At 39.0% G+C, this 16,682-nt stretch overlaps 1 protein-coding gene across 1 annotated transcript in view; it reads left to right on the top strand.

Moving 5' to 3' along the window:
* The first annotated feature begins 3,847 nt into the window (after window positions 1-3,847).
* The window catches only part of kirrel3a (kirre like nephrin family adhesion molecule 3a), a 136,568-nt gene continuing 123,733 nt past the window's right edge, over window positions 3,848-16,682 (top strand). Inside the window, exon 1 of the mRNA XM_082157840.1 lies at window positions 3,848-5,468. Within this exon, the coding sequence (XP_082013966.1) occupies window positions 5,423-5,468 (46 nt within the window). The 5' untranslated portion in view covers window positions 3,848-5,422. The remainder of the gene's footprint in view (window positions 5,469-16,682) is intronic.

Genomic DNA, 16,682 nt, shown 5'->3' on the forward strand with positions numbered 1-16,682 from the left:
ACTGTGAATGTTGATGATACATTTTAAGTACTGTTAACGATGAACAGTGATAAAGTGGTGAACATACATGTATATACTATGCATTTTTTGGAACTTACAATACTAAGAATAGACTATGAATAAGGAAGTCTGTGTCTACTTACTAGCTCACTATCTTGTGATAATGATGTTCAGAAATTCATTAGCTTGTAAGCCTACATTATGTTGTGAAAATTATGACACATTCACTGAGGATAAAACCATAACAAACGTAGTATGTCATGAAGACATGGTTATTAAACTGAGATTTAGACACAGTCAGAGATGAACATGTAGTCACATACAGTCTGTCACAACAGACGTCTAATGCACCAGTTTCCACAGAATGACAGTAAGTAAATGAAGCAGAAAAAGAGATGCGTTTGTGTTTGATGGGAGCTCATTCATTTAAAGTAAAGTCAGATTGAGGGGACTTTTGGTACGAATGATGTCACTAAGACCCATATATGAAAGTATAACTTATCAAATTGTTGTTTTTGCTTCAAAATGATCTCAGTGTAGTTTTATAGATGCATAGAGTTAGGGATAATGTTGGCATTTGGGAAGGACCTGCCTATATATTATTCTATTTAAGTCATGGCTCGACTCAAATATTCAGCATGTTAATTTAATGAAACCATTTAAGAGAAGCAAATAGCTTAATCTAGGCTGATAATTGAGCTTCAGATGACCATTAGCCCAGTCCAGAGGTTTTTAATTAACAGCAGTGTGGAAACGGGTATGTTAATGAAAAGAAAGACCGGTGGAAGGGAGTTAAAACAAGTGAAAGCAATGCTTTTATCATCAGTTGTCTGATAGGACAGTCAGAGTTTTAAAAACCCATAGAAAAGACCTAGAAAGTGAACCAGTGAAATATAGAAAGAAAAGTAGCACAACTATAATGAGTTGACAAAGAACTGAGAGAAGATATAAGCTTTCAGCAGCAGTTTCTGCTAGTTTTATTGATACGTCCTGACAGGAGGTAGGTAGCACAACCTACATTCTGTCAGTCAGACGATTTGATTTCAAAAAGGAAAGACGAATCCAGAGTGTTTGTGGAGAATACACAATGCCCCCGGGCAATGTTGTATTTGTATACAATCGATAGCTAACACATGTTCTGTCATTTTGTTTAGTTACAGAATTTGCAGCTGACATTATAAAACATGAAATGCAGTAAGAAAAAAGTTTTGTGCTTTATTGAACTCTGACAGCAATTTAAATGGTTGTAGACCATCTACAAAAGACTTGTAGAAGCTCTTTACTTTGTCTAAAGAGATTCTATACAAGCTGCTCCATCTTTCCATAGTTGGGTTACTTTTAACTATTTTTTCTTATTGTTAACAGACCAGCAAGAATACAAGTGGCAGATTAGTGCCTTAGCTTTCCATGTTTTGTTACTAGTTAGATTATTTTGTTTTGCAGTAATTAGTTTTTATTGAAGCCGAGTGAAAATTACCCTAAATTGGGAATGTGCTTTTATACCCGTTTGTGTATTTCTGAACATGTTCTTCTATTTATTTATTTGCATGACTCTCTCTAACTACATGCCATTCTTTATTCTGCCACAATGATTTAATTAGAAAGATTATATGACACAAACAAAAGGTAAATCCAATCTGACATTTTTGTAGATTATTACATCACAAAAATGGTATTAACTTATTTTAAAGTGAAAAATCACTGTTCACGTGATCTTCTGTTTTTTTTTCTTTGCATGACTTTTGTCAACTACATGACTTTTAATCCGTCACAATGGCAAACGTGGTAAGAAATATCAAACATTAAAACATCAAAAACCTGTATTAACTTCAGCATAAATATTTGAATACGATTTGAGCCATCATGATGGTAAGCAGCGGTATCTTGAGCTGCAGTTATTGGTAACTGATTCATATTACAGATGGAACGGTATGAAAATTTCACAGTTTTACCCAAATAATCAAGGTTATCAATATTGCATGGTTTTGTTAAAATGTGATATTACGCTTGGAGCGTGGTGTTTGGATTCCGACACTTAGGTCTAGTTTGGTTTCAGTTAAGTGTCAGGGTTTGAACATTTATGCTCCATGTTTTATCTGTTGTTTTGAGCGCACGGGTTGAGTGTTTATTCACTCGCCGTGCACTCGTCTCATGTTTTTTTTGTAGAGTGCCTGGTTTATGTTTTCATAAACATTTCATAAACATTGGGGGCGGGGCTTATGAAAAAGAAATAGAGCTGTTTCCTTGGTAACGGCAGAAGACCTAAACACTACTGTTTTAACTATTACATGGAGGTCAGATGAAAATAAAATGGCATCCAAAGTACTGAAGACCATCGTTCCCTTAAATAAATCCAGCATAAATATTTTATTCTAGAAAATCACTGCATTTCTGAACATGTTTATCACTCTTTCCAACTACATGCCATGGTTTGATCTGCCACAATGACGTGGTAAGATACGTTAAATTACACCAACAAAAGGTCAGTCCAGTCTGAATGTTTTGTAGGCTATATAAATAATCACAAAAACTGTATTAACTTGTTTGAACCCTTAGGTCTAAGGTGTTTATGGGGTCCTTGAGATGTTTTGACATGCCCTGACATTTGTGCTTTTTAAACATAATAATGGCAAAGGTGTCATTACACTCTATTCAGCACAAACAGGGCTACCATAATATGCGAGCAACATGTATTTACATGTTTGTATTTTTGAGAGAATAATGTTTATGCATGGTTATTGAAAAAACGGATGTGGATGTTGTCGCCAAGAGTTTTTGCTTCAAAGTGATGTGAAAATCATCCTGCCTACTCGGTTCACATAAAACAATACATTGATTTAAACTTTGTAAGACACTTTTTGTTGTGTTATTGTATAATATCCAAGGTAAACATTTATAGTAATTGTGCAGTTCATTCTCATACTGTATTTTAAGAAAGTTTTGGAATATTTATCCTCTCCCCAAATTTGTCACTAATAAAACACAATAATAAATAATTTCATGAGAAGGCTTATATTGACCTATTGACCTATTAAGATTTTGTTTACATCTACCTTGACCTAGATGTAAACCTATTGACCTATTAAGATTTTGTTTACATCTACCTTGTAAATATATTTTTTGCTATTTTATTAAATAGTTTTCACATGTAAATCAACAACAATTAAAATTTTAACAATATTTCAAGTATAATCTTTCTTTGTAAAAAGCAAACATTTTATCATACCTATTTTAAAGTTAAGGATTCATTAGATTGAATTGAAACAAACACTATAATAACATCTTAGTTGATAATTCAATATATCTACTTTATTTTTGACAAAACATCCCACACTATATATTTAACACATGAGCAGAAAAATATCTTTCTTTGTATTACTCTTTCTGTCAACATGCCATGGTTTGAGGCGTCACAATAGTAAACGGGTAAGAAAGATCATGTTACAGCAAAAAAGGTAAGTTCAGTCTTAAAGGGATAGTTCACCCAAAAATGAAAATTAGCCTATGATTTACTCACCCTGAAGCCATCCTAGGTGTGCACGACATTCTTCTTTCAGACGAATACAATCGAAGTTGTATAAAAAAATGTCCTGACTATTCCAATCTGTAAAATGGGAGTGAAAGGGTATATTTTTTTGGAAGTCAATCAAAGTGCATCCATCCATGATAAAAGTAGGCTACTCCTCACGGCTCTGGGGGTTAATAAAGGCCTTCTGAAGTGAAGCGATGCGTTCGAGTATAAGAAACATAACCATATTTAAAACTTTATCGACTAAAATAACTAGCTTCCGGCAGACGGCCGTACACATCGATTTTCGGCAAAAGACTAACCCTTGACGCACAACATAATGACGAACGCCCAGCCCTGTTTGTTTGAACCGCGAGAGGTGTCAAAGCTTACGCTACTCCTACATACTACGTCATACATCTTCAAGTGTTACTCTTTTTAGGCCATTATTAACCCCCGGACACACGTGGAGCACTTTAATCATGGATGCGCTTTGATGGATTTCCCCAAAAAATATACCCATTCACTCCCATTATACAGCTTGTAAGAGACAGGACATTGTTTAATATAACTTAGATTGTATTTGTCTGAAAGAAGAATGTCATTTACACCTATGATGGCTTCAGGGCGAGTAAATCATGGACTAATTTACATTTTTGGGTGAACTATCCCTTTAATGTTTTGTATATGAATACATTAAAAGTACTGTAACTTGTTAAAATACAAAATTACTGCATTTATGAACTTGTTCTTCTCTTTTCCTTTTCTTTGCATTCATTTTTCTGTCTACACGCCATGGCTTGAGCTGTCACAATGGTAAATATGGTAAAAAAAAAAACTAAAAAAAAAAACCCCGATTAACTTTTAACATTTTTAATGGAAAATCATTGTATTTTTGTTCTTCACAGTTTTTTCCCTTCCATCTGCATGCTATGGTTTGGGCCATCACAATGGTAAATGTGGTAGGAAACATCATGTAACAGCAATAACAGGCAAGTAATGTAACAATCTGAATGTCTTGTGGATAGCTACACGAAAAACCTGTATTGTGTTAAAGTGCGCAGCATGAATCTTTTATTCTGGAAATCACTATAATTTGGGGTACTTGAAGTTATTTTTCACCCAACTCTATTTTTAAGTTGGGTTTTCCCTTCTTTTTACAACTCAGCACGTCAGCATGCAGGTCTCACGAGTCACGAGGACAATTTAAAATCATAACGGTCGTGAAGGCGAATATCTCCGGTTAGTTCAAATTATTTTGCAGTTAGTAGGGTTGTTTTAATACTATGTTTTAATGTCCCTGAACACTCCATAGCTCTGTGGTAAGAAAGTCATTGAAACACAAATTGGCCCAAAACGAACATTTCTACCTCTTAACATGCTTCAGTTTGGCGCGGCGTTTTGACGACGTTGTTCTAAAACCATCCAGCTCTCTTTTCCCAAACTGAGAATAGCGATAATTTAATTCGTTAAATCATACTGTGTGCTGCTTGCTTGTGTCAGACTCTCTGCTAGAGGAGCTGGGAGGTGGAGACGGGGGAAGGAGGAGCGAAGCCGTTCAGTGCTCTCTTCTCTACGGCTGCCTCATCCGCCACTGAGTGATGGAGAGAGTGAGAGAGTTGGAGCTAACTGGGAGTGAGCCGGGCACTGATGTGCTCTGAGCGGCAGAGTCAGACAACGCACATCGGGGTTGAGACACAGCGACCGAGAACAGTGTCTATAGGCTGCATTTAACACTTACATCAGTTCAATACAGAAGAAAGAGCGTAGAAAGAAGCAGGAAAGATCCTCCACAAAGAGTAGACTGACCTTTTGTAAGAAATCAGCGCTCCTAACTTTGAAGGACTGCAGTGAGCGCGCATCATTGCCCCAGTAACCATCACATTATTGAAGAGATCCTCATCGACTCCAGCGATGCGCTCCTGGATGCTGCTGCTGATCTGCGGGCTGCTCGGGTTCGGTAAGTGAACGGAGTTTTTACAGATACTCTACGCATCATATTCACCTGTCAGCTACTTAATACGCAGCGAAAAGTGCGCTGCCTAATTACTGGATTTCGTTCTTGTAAAATCTTCTAATGATTTGAAATTCGACCTGTCTTGTAGGATTTCTGAGGTACTATTTGTTTGTGGTGGGTAGCAGTTCCCGTCGCTTGTTTTAGGTTTGTACTGACCATGTTTGCGCGCATCGGTTGTGTTACGAAAATGGCAATCACAATCGTTGCTCTTATCGGTGTAGTCTTCACTTTGCAACTTTTTTTCAGATTTCGTGTGTAGCGATCATTATAACTTGCTTTAGAAATGAATAGGCTATCAGTACCCCTGCCTTATTACCAGTGTGCGAAGTTTGGGGGGACCTCCCTAATTGAGAGTTGCACCCTTCCAAAGGGAGTCAGAACAAATGTCGGGGTCTTCAAAGAACGTAAACTTTCTGCGAAGATACGTTTTCACACGATTTTTAAATTTGATAGTTTACTAGTCTGAGCTCATATTTTCACATGGAGATAAATGTTCGTGAACAAAAATGGCTTTAGGCTGAGCAGCTCACCATAGACTGCCCGAGCGTTTTTTCACTGACAAAAGAATAGTGATGTAATTATTATCAAAATAACTTTTCTTAAAAACTGTAACTTAATTGTTTATTTTTTAAGTCAAAATTCAGATTTTGACCCCTCCCCAAAATTAACTGTATATTTCGCACACTGCACATATTCAATTGTCAAATATTTTGCACTAAAAATACAAGAGATAGTGTATAGATGTTTGAGTGTTTTTGTTGAGGTCATAGCATCGATTGTTAACTATTTGTGCATCTTCCTTGGTGTTTTAAACTTTTGAAGTAGATAACAGCAGAGATCACAGCCTAAAACTCGTTTTCATTTAAAGTCCGGTGACTTCTGCACCCTTCAACCCTCATCTGAGATTCTGTGTTATTTGATTGTGTGAGCTTGAAATAACCCGAAGAAGAATCTCTGAACGCTCACATTTAAAGTCCAGCATGGGCCAAACTCCCCATTTGAATCTGAAAACCAGCAATAAAGCCTCCGGTATGGCTCCCACATGCACACTTGTGCGAATGAACATCAAATCTCAAGAGGCTTTTGGGTTTATTACTGCTTTTTATGAGTCTGTGTGCCGAGATGTTAAGCCTCGCAGGGCTGTTTCTTTTTTTTCCTTTCTTCTTTTTTTTTTTTACCTCCCTCGTGTGAGTCTTGAGAGGGAGTGCTTTGCCATCACTCTGATTTTTTTTTTTTTTTTTTATGACCTGAGAGGAAACACTGACAGGATTTCTGCTGCAGAGTTGTGTTTACGCCATATGCACACGGTGTTGCACTTCAATGGCGCAGAACTTTGAGTTTACACACTGATGATATACTGCAGGCCCCCTCCTGCTCTTATCCGTGCTTCAAGTTTGTAGCAGCTCAGCTGCAAACAGAAACGTTTCATGAACAGTTTACAAAAACTATACATACAATTAATGATCGCCTTCTTCCAACCAGCTATGCGAGAGATTAATCTGAGTAACAGTTATTTATACTTGCCGTCAGAAAAACTGTTCCGTTGGCGAGCCGAGATGCTATCAGGTGAGCCTTGTGTTTGTACCAGTCCCCGGGGACGCTTTGTTAACCATGGCCAACTCTTGTGTTACAAATGAACGCCGGGTTTATTTAGCATCTCTTGACAGTTGAATCGTGGTGCTGTGGCTAGGGAAACAGAAGGAGAAGAAAAGTCGATGCGATCTGACACCCTTCATCTGATCCCTTTATCTGCTCTGCAGCCCCGCTGCCTCCCCGGCAGTGAGGGGGAGCAGCAGATCCTTCCCCCGCAGCGATGGGGACAATCTCATTCATGCTTGGCCCAGACACCACTTATAGCTCTCACTGAACAAGGAGCAGCCAAAGACCGTGTGAAAGGGACCCTCGGGCGGACCCACTCAAAGAGACTCGAGAGAGAGGTCAGCGAAACAAGTGCATCTCTTCAAATTTTTGTTTTGTTTTACTTTCGCTCTGTCACACGTTTTAATAGTCGCGGCATGTTGAACTGAGCAAATATTGAATTTCCCAGATCCCGCCCACCGCACTCCACAACTTCCTGATTGCTGCAGAAGGCATCGTGTTTCCTCTTTAAGTGTCATAAACACCATCAGCATTGTCAGCAGTGGCTTGCAGCCATGGGGGCAGTGTAGCGCTGCATGGTTTTGTGCAGCCCACATGCTGTTATACAAGATGCTGTCAACGCTTGCTAACAATTATATTGTAATCAGAGCTTGTCTTTCATAAAACATGGACTGTGGGGGCATCTCGGCTGTTGTTTGACAAGCCACCTTGGCCTTTTATCTGTAAGCAGCTTGGGTTGTATTATGTAGGCTACATTTTTACAGCTGTGGCACTTCGATAATGCTGGAAACTGAGCGCCTTTGTTTAGTCAGTGCTCTTTTTCCTTTGGTTAGACTAGTTTATGGACATAACTTAACACTAGGATTTGTTTTATACTGGCTTGACGGCGGGTCAGTGGTTCAGATTTTCTGCACAAAAAAAGTTCTTGTTTTCATAGTTTTTGACCTGTGTAACCTTGTTTTCTAATAAATAAGGTTGTTACGAAACCAAAATTGTAGATATTACAGAAGTTTCACAAATCATTGATAAATAGAATAAATAAACAAATGATAAGCAACAGCACAAATAACTACAATAGAACAATGATACAATAGAACAATGAAATAAACAGTTTTCCAGGCAAGTGTTAAGGTAAGAAACAAGTTATCAGATGTAAAATAACACTGCATAGTCTTCACTGTAGTAAAGGGATTCAGCCAAGTGAGTGAGTGGTTTTCTCTTTTTCTTTGTTGTGTGATTAACATTAAAAACAAAGACAACAGCAAGTATATTAGGCTGCTGTCAGACATCTGATTTTATTCCAGGTTTATCTTGACATAAGTGTGTGCTTGACATAAGACGCAAAAGAGAACTCACTCGCACAGTCTAAAACCGTCTCAGAGTGCACGAGTGCCAAATTGAGTTCTTTTTCGTGCCTTCTTGTGCATAAATGATTTAAAATGATTAGATTTCTTACACTGGTAAGATTTAAAAGCAATGAGCAAATTATACATTTGCATGACTACGCAGCACTGGACCGTTTTGGCCAGTGTTGATCCTATCAACTGTCCTGAGCGGCTTTCACGCTGATCCCAGGCCAGGCAGTCCTTATTTTTGAGCCTTGAACATAGAAGGAATGATAAGATCATCTCTGTGGGCCTTTATTCTGCTCATATTGAAGGTTCTGCAAGTATCATGGTGTTCGTTTGTGCTTTCAAGGACAGCTTGTCCAGGCATTACAGATGCAGGGCTGTAGGCTATATTTTTTCCTGTTTGTAGAAGCTTAAATTTTCTCCCACCTGTTTCTTTTATTTTACACATCTCTGAACCCTCCATTGCCTCAAATCCGCATTTAAGCTTCATCCGGCAATGTGGTATTTAAGTGTAATCTGCTCTGTGAAGCACCCAGGTAAACACCAATTTTCTCCCAGCTGGTCTCATCCCTCTTGCTGTCCGTTTGAGTGTGATGACTCGACTCGGGCCGGGTCAGTCTGGGAATGAGGCGGAGTGCGTTCCCGACTTCGGCTCGGCCCGTGTGGATGGGGGTCAGCCTCCATCTGCTCTCTCCTCTATTTGTTTTTTATGCAATTTGATTTGAGTCGGACAGAGACGGATTAGTCCATAAATAAGTGAAGAGAAAATCACAACTCAGAGAGAGACGGCAGAGATAGAAAGAGCTTTATGTTATTTTTGCTGGCTCGCCATCATTCCGAGGGCATTTCCACAGATACCGACCGGGATATATGGACAATACTCGTAAAACAAAAGAAAAAAACCTGGCTGTCAGGAAAGGCTATTTGTTACGGGGCCAAGAAAATAAGACTTCTAAATTTAATCAGTGGTTGTAGCTCACGTACATCTCTTAACCTGACGGTTACCAGTGCAGAAGTGCTGCTCTACTTGTCTCCGGGTTAATTAGATCACATTAAAGCTTGAAGGCTGTCAGATTTTCTGAAATGTCACTTAACACTTTTTATCAAAGTTTCTTTCTCCTCACCCACACTGAAGCATTGACAGGCCTAATGGGATCTAAGCAGGTAATAACAAAGTCATTTCTTGACATGTTTGTATTCTATATCAGCAATCCTCTGTGTTTGTGTGAGGGTCCCTGCTCTGTATGTGGGTGGCTGTTTGTCTGTGTGTGTATATTAGCTTATTTTTCCTCAGTCTGCACAATCAATCATTTGATCATTTATTTCTCTCTCTAATTTGCTGAAGGGGGTAGTTTAAAAAAACATCAGCATCATTTTATTCTCGCACTATATTGCAGCTATGAATCAATGTGACGCTGCCACATATTTGCGTCGCATAGCAGTTGTTTGGTTGTAGTCCTGACAGACTCTGAGAGATAGACTTTAAGCACGCCTGGTAAATTCCGCACAAATTTATGTTGTTGGATGTGAAACGCTTGATCTGATAAGGGTTTCTGTGTCTGCAGGAAGTTTGTGCCACGGACAATCGCACACCTGGATTGACAGGTCTGGAGTATGGTGGCATTACATAGCAAGCCTGTTTACCGTAGCACGGATGAGTGCCACAATACAAGCATAAGCCTGGCTTATTTAAATGCAAATCAATCCTCTGACTACACAACAGCGGTTGAGGGCGGGGTTACTGTCCTCTTACCTTCAGATAATTTTGTGTATGTTTTTCTGTGTTAACAATGCATTCTTAACAGCTACCGTTGTAACTTCACCTTCCAAATCCCCGGATTGCTTTGTGGTCACATTTCTGATAAGAGGCTGACGGTGTGTTTCAGAGTGACCAATTTCAAAAACACAGGCTGCTTTGCCGCAGAGGAAGGCTTCTTTCTATCGGGAGTGTTGTGTGATCTGAACCCCGTGAGGCGCGGTTAATACTTCTTCATTATTTTGTGCTAGTAAACCGAATGCTTTGATGGCATCTTTTGATGGGAATTGCAAGTAGTCGCCACGGGAGCTTATAATAATTGTTCTCAGCATGCGTCTCTGTTGTCTCTCTTCGTTCTAGGCAGATCTTAAAGCCTTAAAGCATTTCCTATAAAGAACCTCTAATAATGTTCTTTTTGAAAGAGGCCTAACACCCAAGTTTACTCTCTGGAGACTCGAGTGGCTGGCGAAGCCTCCTTATCTTGTGTTCGGTGATGTCTGCAACGGTCAGGTCTCAGTAAAGCATGCATAATGTTTTAATTATGAGTTATTTCCTGCTAGTCTGAAATGAAGAAGCCTTGTGGCAGCACTTAAAATAACTCACTCAAGTTTTTCTATAGATCATTTTGAAGTAAATGTAGTCGCTTGTTTAAGTCTTGTATAAACCTTAGATGTTTCAGCAGAGTAGTTCCCTAGTGCTCTATCTTGCGAAATCAAGCAAGATAAAGATGCATCTGGCAAAGCCTGTGAGACTGTACTTTTATTAATAATTTTATCTCGAAATTGAATCATTCGCTCACGCAAAAAAACAAAAAAAGTTGTCTGAGATTCAGTGTTTGTCTTTGACTCACGTCTAAACCCCTAGACTACCTCAGAACAACCGAGCAACTTCTGCTGAGCGCAGTACAGCCCTGCCTTTTTCAGCACAGTAAACGAAGCCATCTGTACATTAAGAAGAGCTAGTTTTTGAATGGCTGCATCAATTGCTGTGGTGCTATGATTTAATAAAGGAGAACTCTGATTCAATCAGCAGCTCTGAAACATCCGCAGAAAATCACACATGAAGCGCAGACGTATCCGTCCGGCACGCCTGCTTGGCAGCAGACCAAAGCTAAATGGTGCAGCTTGAGTGAATTGACTCCTCCTGCTTTGAGTGAGCCAAAAAAACTCAAAACCGTCTTCTTTTAATATCAGATACGTCCGGCAAACGAATGAAGCAATGCACGACACCGAAGCCAAAGCTAGATTCTGTTAAGATCCTGTCAGTCCTCTGCGGTTTGAGCCGAGAATGGGCCGATAAACAGAAAATCTGTGAGCTAAGTGCACTTTATTTTCACCTTATCAATACTGATAATGGTCTATAATGAAGAACGGCTCGGCAGTAATCTTATAAAAGCCATGAAGTCAGATCAGATAGCACGCAGACAGACCTGGAGAGCATGCTATTTTTTAGGCTGAATCCAGTCTTAAGTGTGCTTTGAAAATGATGCTTCTGTCGAATGACATCGCTTGAGGTTCAGCAAAGCAGGTGAGACTGAACTAAAGGTGCAACTATGTGTTCTTGCCTGACAGCTTTTCAGGACTGAAAGCTCCTTTTTCTGTTTGAAAGCCTCTTTTTTTTTTTTTTGCTGGAGAAAGATGAAACAAGGTTGAAAAGGAGTCGACAGGCACGCTTCAACTTTGACAGACAGAGCTTGATTCTTTTGTGAGACAAAAGGTTTCTTCAGCATTTTGATAACTGTTATTTTTTTCCGGTGAGAACATTAACAATAACTCAACTTTACATTTATTGATAGTTATTCGGTAGAAACAACAAAGATGCCGGAGAACCGAAGAGTGCCGCTGTAATTTTGAAACATCGATATTTATTGACAGACACAGAGTCTAGCTGACCTCTGCTAAATGGAAAAAAATATATATTTCTTCAGAGGTTCATATACTGCAGAATGCTGCTTGTATTGTCATGCTGCTAAAATATTTCCCTTTGGGCTGCTAAAACCTTCTCTAACTCCTCTACTGAAGATATTTCTCCAAAGGACTAGGAGTGGAATATGTTGTAACTTTAAATGTTTATACTTGCATCAATGATTTCCCCCCCAAAAAAGAAAAAAGAATAAAATGCACTTCTCCGTGAATTATTGTGCATCTCGGAGGGTCTCGGCAGAAAATCTGCATGAAATGATACATTACCCTGAATTCACTATCATGAGCCTCGACTGTATGTGGTTGTTTATCTTCCATTTAAGGTATGAATTTATTATAGAGGAGAACAAAAGAGGGCCATTTTCAAACAACTTAAGTGCTTTTGCACAAATAAACATGTTAGAAAATAAAACTAGGGAGCCAGGTTCGCCCCCATGGGCACTGATAAAGCATAAATACATAATTAATAGGTACTCGTCAGAGGTCTCACATGAATGCCGTCCAATTCTCTAAGCGTACTGAATGAAGTGACATTCTAGACTTCTTAAAGATCAAGGTTCCAGAGGATATGACTAATGTAGGTGGCCTTACAGAACTTACCACTTTCTAAATCAGAGGCAATGCTCTATATATCTGGAGATGTTTTTTCATTTATTGTCATTTCTACAGCCCTAGCAGTTTTTAGGAACATCCGAAAAGCTCCTTTTCAAGGACATGCATCAGTGCGAAGGTTGGGAGCCCAGGTAAATCATCTTTGGCTTTGAAGCATAAACATCCAAAGTGCATTTTTTGCACAGACACACTCTGGATAATCGGAAGCTGTTTCTGGCCAGGAAACTTTTGAGGAGGGTGTTTTAACTTGCCCCTGCATTCTCCTGAACCCCTACAGCTTGCAGCCCATAAATGTGCTCTCTCAGAATACATTTGTTGGTCGGCTGTATGATGCGTATTGCTGAGTTGTGTGGTTGTACTAGGCATGTGGTCCCATTTCTGGGCCTTGGGGTTCCCCGTCCTAGTGCTAATGGTCCAACTCTTGCCTCTGCTGTGCGTTAGATGATGGAAGCAGGTTTGGTAAATAGCAAAGACCGACTGCTGTGTTCAAACATCCCTAATGGGACTCTGGTGCAAATTATCATCTGGAAGGTAAAGACGACTGCAGACGGGGAAAGAGGGAGACAAGACTGATGGAATTCCATATGTGTGCGTTTCCTATAAATGGGACTAAAGGTGTGAAAACATTCCGAACAACAAATAAAACCCAGAGAGTGCATTAGAATATCGTTCACAGCTTTGTACTTTCATTTCATGCATCTTCTCTCCGTGAAGACATTATCATATATCTGCCGCCACTCCTGGTGTCACATTGAGCTGAGAAAAACAGAAACACATTCCTTGCCGAGCAAATTAAGATCTACACCTCCTCTCGTCTTCTTTCACTCATTATTTTGCTCCATTTTCGTAAAAATAATTATTTTAAGATACAAAGGAGTCTTAAAGGAGTTTGAGCATCCTGTTAGGATCAGTGGAGGTTTTCATTTCTCAGATGCTGCTCTTTCACAGCTCAGGAGACTTGGAGTGTCTTGGGTCATATCATGAGAAATCTAATTTTTCCTTCATTGTACGATGAAAACCTATTGTAACTTGCAGAACTTAAAGCTTCCTTCAAGTAAAAGACACTTACAGTAGCTGCAAAAATGGATCGACCCAAACAATTTTTTTTTCATTTTACTTTCTTCAATTGTCCCATTGAAATGAATGTTCATGTGAAAATTATAGTTAATGTGTAATCTAAGTTTTAATTTTGAATTAGGTATGCATGATATATCATTATCATTCTTAAATATGATATGGTATGTAGATATTTAGTTGTTAATTCTCAATTCCATCTATTTTTATTTCTCTTTGCCATCATCTAGTGCTCACTTAAAGGTAATCTTTAAAAACAACACTGCAAAGTATAACAACACTGTTAAATTTAATCTGCAGCCAAGACCCGACTAGTGCAGAATGCAATTTGCTGTTCATTAAAATATTCTACAGTGTACAATGATGAAAGACACATATGACATTATAAATAACTTTGTGTCTAGTATTTATCTCATGTTGCTACATTGACTTTTAGAATATTTTTATCCAGTTTACTGACATTTCTGGATTTTATCTGTTTGCTTTATTTGAAGTTCCAAAAAAATAGGCAAATCTGATGTATGTTTGTTTAGTGTAGCTATAGTGACGGGATTTGTTTGAATTTGTTTTTGTAGGTGGGTGGAGTTGACTTTTCTGACTGTATATAGAGCTATAAAAAGCATAGTTTACATAATTTGGTCTTGGGAAAAAAAATGGAGAGAAATATTTCAGTTCTTAAAATATAACCTTTCTTTCTTGTATATTTTTGCAGATTTTGGCATATTTCAGGAGTTTTTAACCATGTTGACATCTCTTCTGAAACTCTAGAGGAAGCATGTCTGAGGTCTAAGGAGTCTATATCTCAGGATAGCACACTCACGCTAATTTGCCCTGTTTAGTAAATCTGGCCCTTAAAGGGATAGTTCAGCCAAAAATGAAAATTCGGTCATCATTTACTCACTATCTTGTTCTAAACATATTTCAAAACATAGTCTCTTGTTACCCATTGAATTACATGAAGTTAGGTAAATCACGACCAAATAAAAAAATTTGAGTTAACTATTACTTTAAGTAAACATGTCTATTGGCTCTCATTTCAAACTAGGAGAAACAGTTACTATTAAAAAGATCTCCTTTGTACATTTTCTTTCCTATGGGGGTTTTCATTGGTTCCTTTTTTAAAAACAGGAGAAAGTGTCCAGGACTAAAATGAGAAGGTCACAGCTCCGTCTCTGAGGCAGATGCATGGGACTTGAGCCCATGGCAAGGTTGTTTTGAACCATAGTACGGTTTCCTCCATTTGCCTGTGATGCAAGTAGGACAAACCCTGGATCCCTCAGAAGATCTCTGTCGTTTTAATACCGCTAGTGTCCAGAGGGTCCAAGAGACGGAGACCAGTGATAGTTACAGCTCCTGCAGAGGGCAAACAAGGAGATATGACACAACGCTGTGATGAGTCTTTAATGCTAGATAGCAACAGGACACCAGAGACCCGTGAGTGCATGCTCACACACTTACTCCTGGCTTTTAGGGGCGTGAAAGAAAAAGAATGTTGGCATAGGTGAGAAAAAGAGTGGAGACAACATTTAATTTAGCTTGTCAGTTGTCACAGGTCAAGCTGAAGGGAAAACATCTCCTGTGGCTAAGAGAGCTGATGCGAGTAAAAAGCATGTTGTTGACTGGGAAAAATGTGCATTACAATGGAAAAAATATTTCAGAAAAACATATAGTTAAAGCTCAGGATGTCAAACTCGGCCTCACACTCGGCCTTTTGGCCACTGGACTATGCCTAGACTCTCAGCAGATAGTCTTGCTTGCCCCCCGAGGAATCAGAGACCTGTCAAGACATTAAAATGTGAAGCAATTTGACATGACAGAAAGATTCAGACATATGCTTCCTTTGAAATCACTGACAGACAAATGTCTTCGAGAATCACGTCATTCAGGGCTTCCAGTACTTGATGATTAGAAAATATCTCCCTCTGTAAGATGCAGACAGGTCTCGCGCGCTCTGCATTACTCCTTTCCCTGTATTTCATGCTTCCTTAATCTGTCCTTACGGGACCGTGCTGCACATTGATTCGCAGTGTGTTTGGCAGTTTGAAGAGGAGCGCAGGGACGAAACATTGACTCCGTACTGAAGGTGCTGCTGCTCTTTCTTTAACCCATCTGCCCTGAACGCCTCCCTCTCGCTGACCAGAGATAATGTCTTCATTGCTGAATCACAGGGCAGGGTGGTCATTAGCCACACAATTTTTCTTACATACACAAACACTTATACACTCCCAACTTGTCTTCTGAAATTGGAGGGTTGAATTAAATGCTTGGTTTTCTTTTCAATTGTATTTTTCTGCAATTTTATTGATTCAATAGTAGAGAGTGGAAGGGTAATGGGGAAAATGTTGCGACCCAGATTTAAACCACTATGCAATGGCTTTGACAGCTTTATAAAGTTTTATAGTCTGCAGCTTTGAGGAGTGGTCACACTACACATTTCGTTCCATTGACTTCCATTTGTATGCATGCGAATGCGGGAGACCAGAAACATAAGCTCGTGCGAATTTTGCTGCAGTCAACTCTGACATGTGAATTTGCATCATTTGAAGACGTGTGACCATTAGAAGACCAATGTGAACCCGTTGAGAAAACTTTCGCTCTATACGTGAAATCCCAGATCGTGTAGATTCCTACTGAAATGACTTTATTTCCTCCACAAAAATCCGTAATCCACAGTAAATGTGGATATTCTTAATGCAAATGTATGGAAATCTTTGGGCTTACTTTGGGTTTCTCATTTTATTTGACTTCATGTTGACTTTACAGCATCATTGAGTGTGCTTGCATGCATAATAAATTGGTGATAACTAATTAAAAAACTTAAAAATATAGGAAAATCTGCATT

This window comes from Leuciscus leuciscus, assembly GCF_965113295.1.
Source record: "Leuciscus leuciscus genome assembly, chromosome: 24".
In the NCBI taxonomy this organism is placed as follows: Eukaryota; Metazoa; Chordata; class Actinopteri; order Cypriniformes; family Leuciscidae; genus Leuciscus; species Leuciscus leuciscus.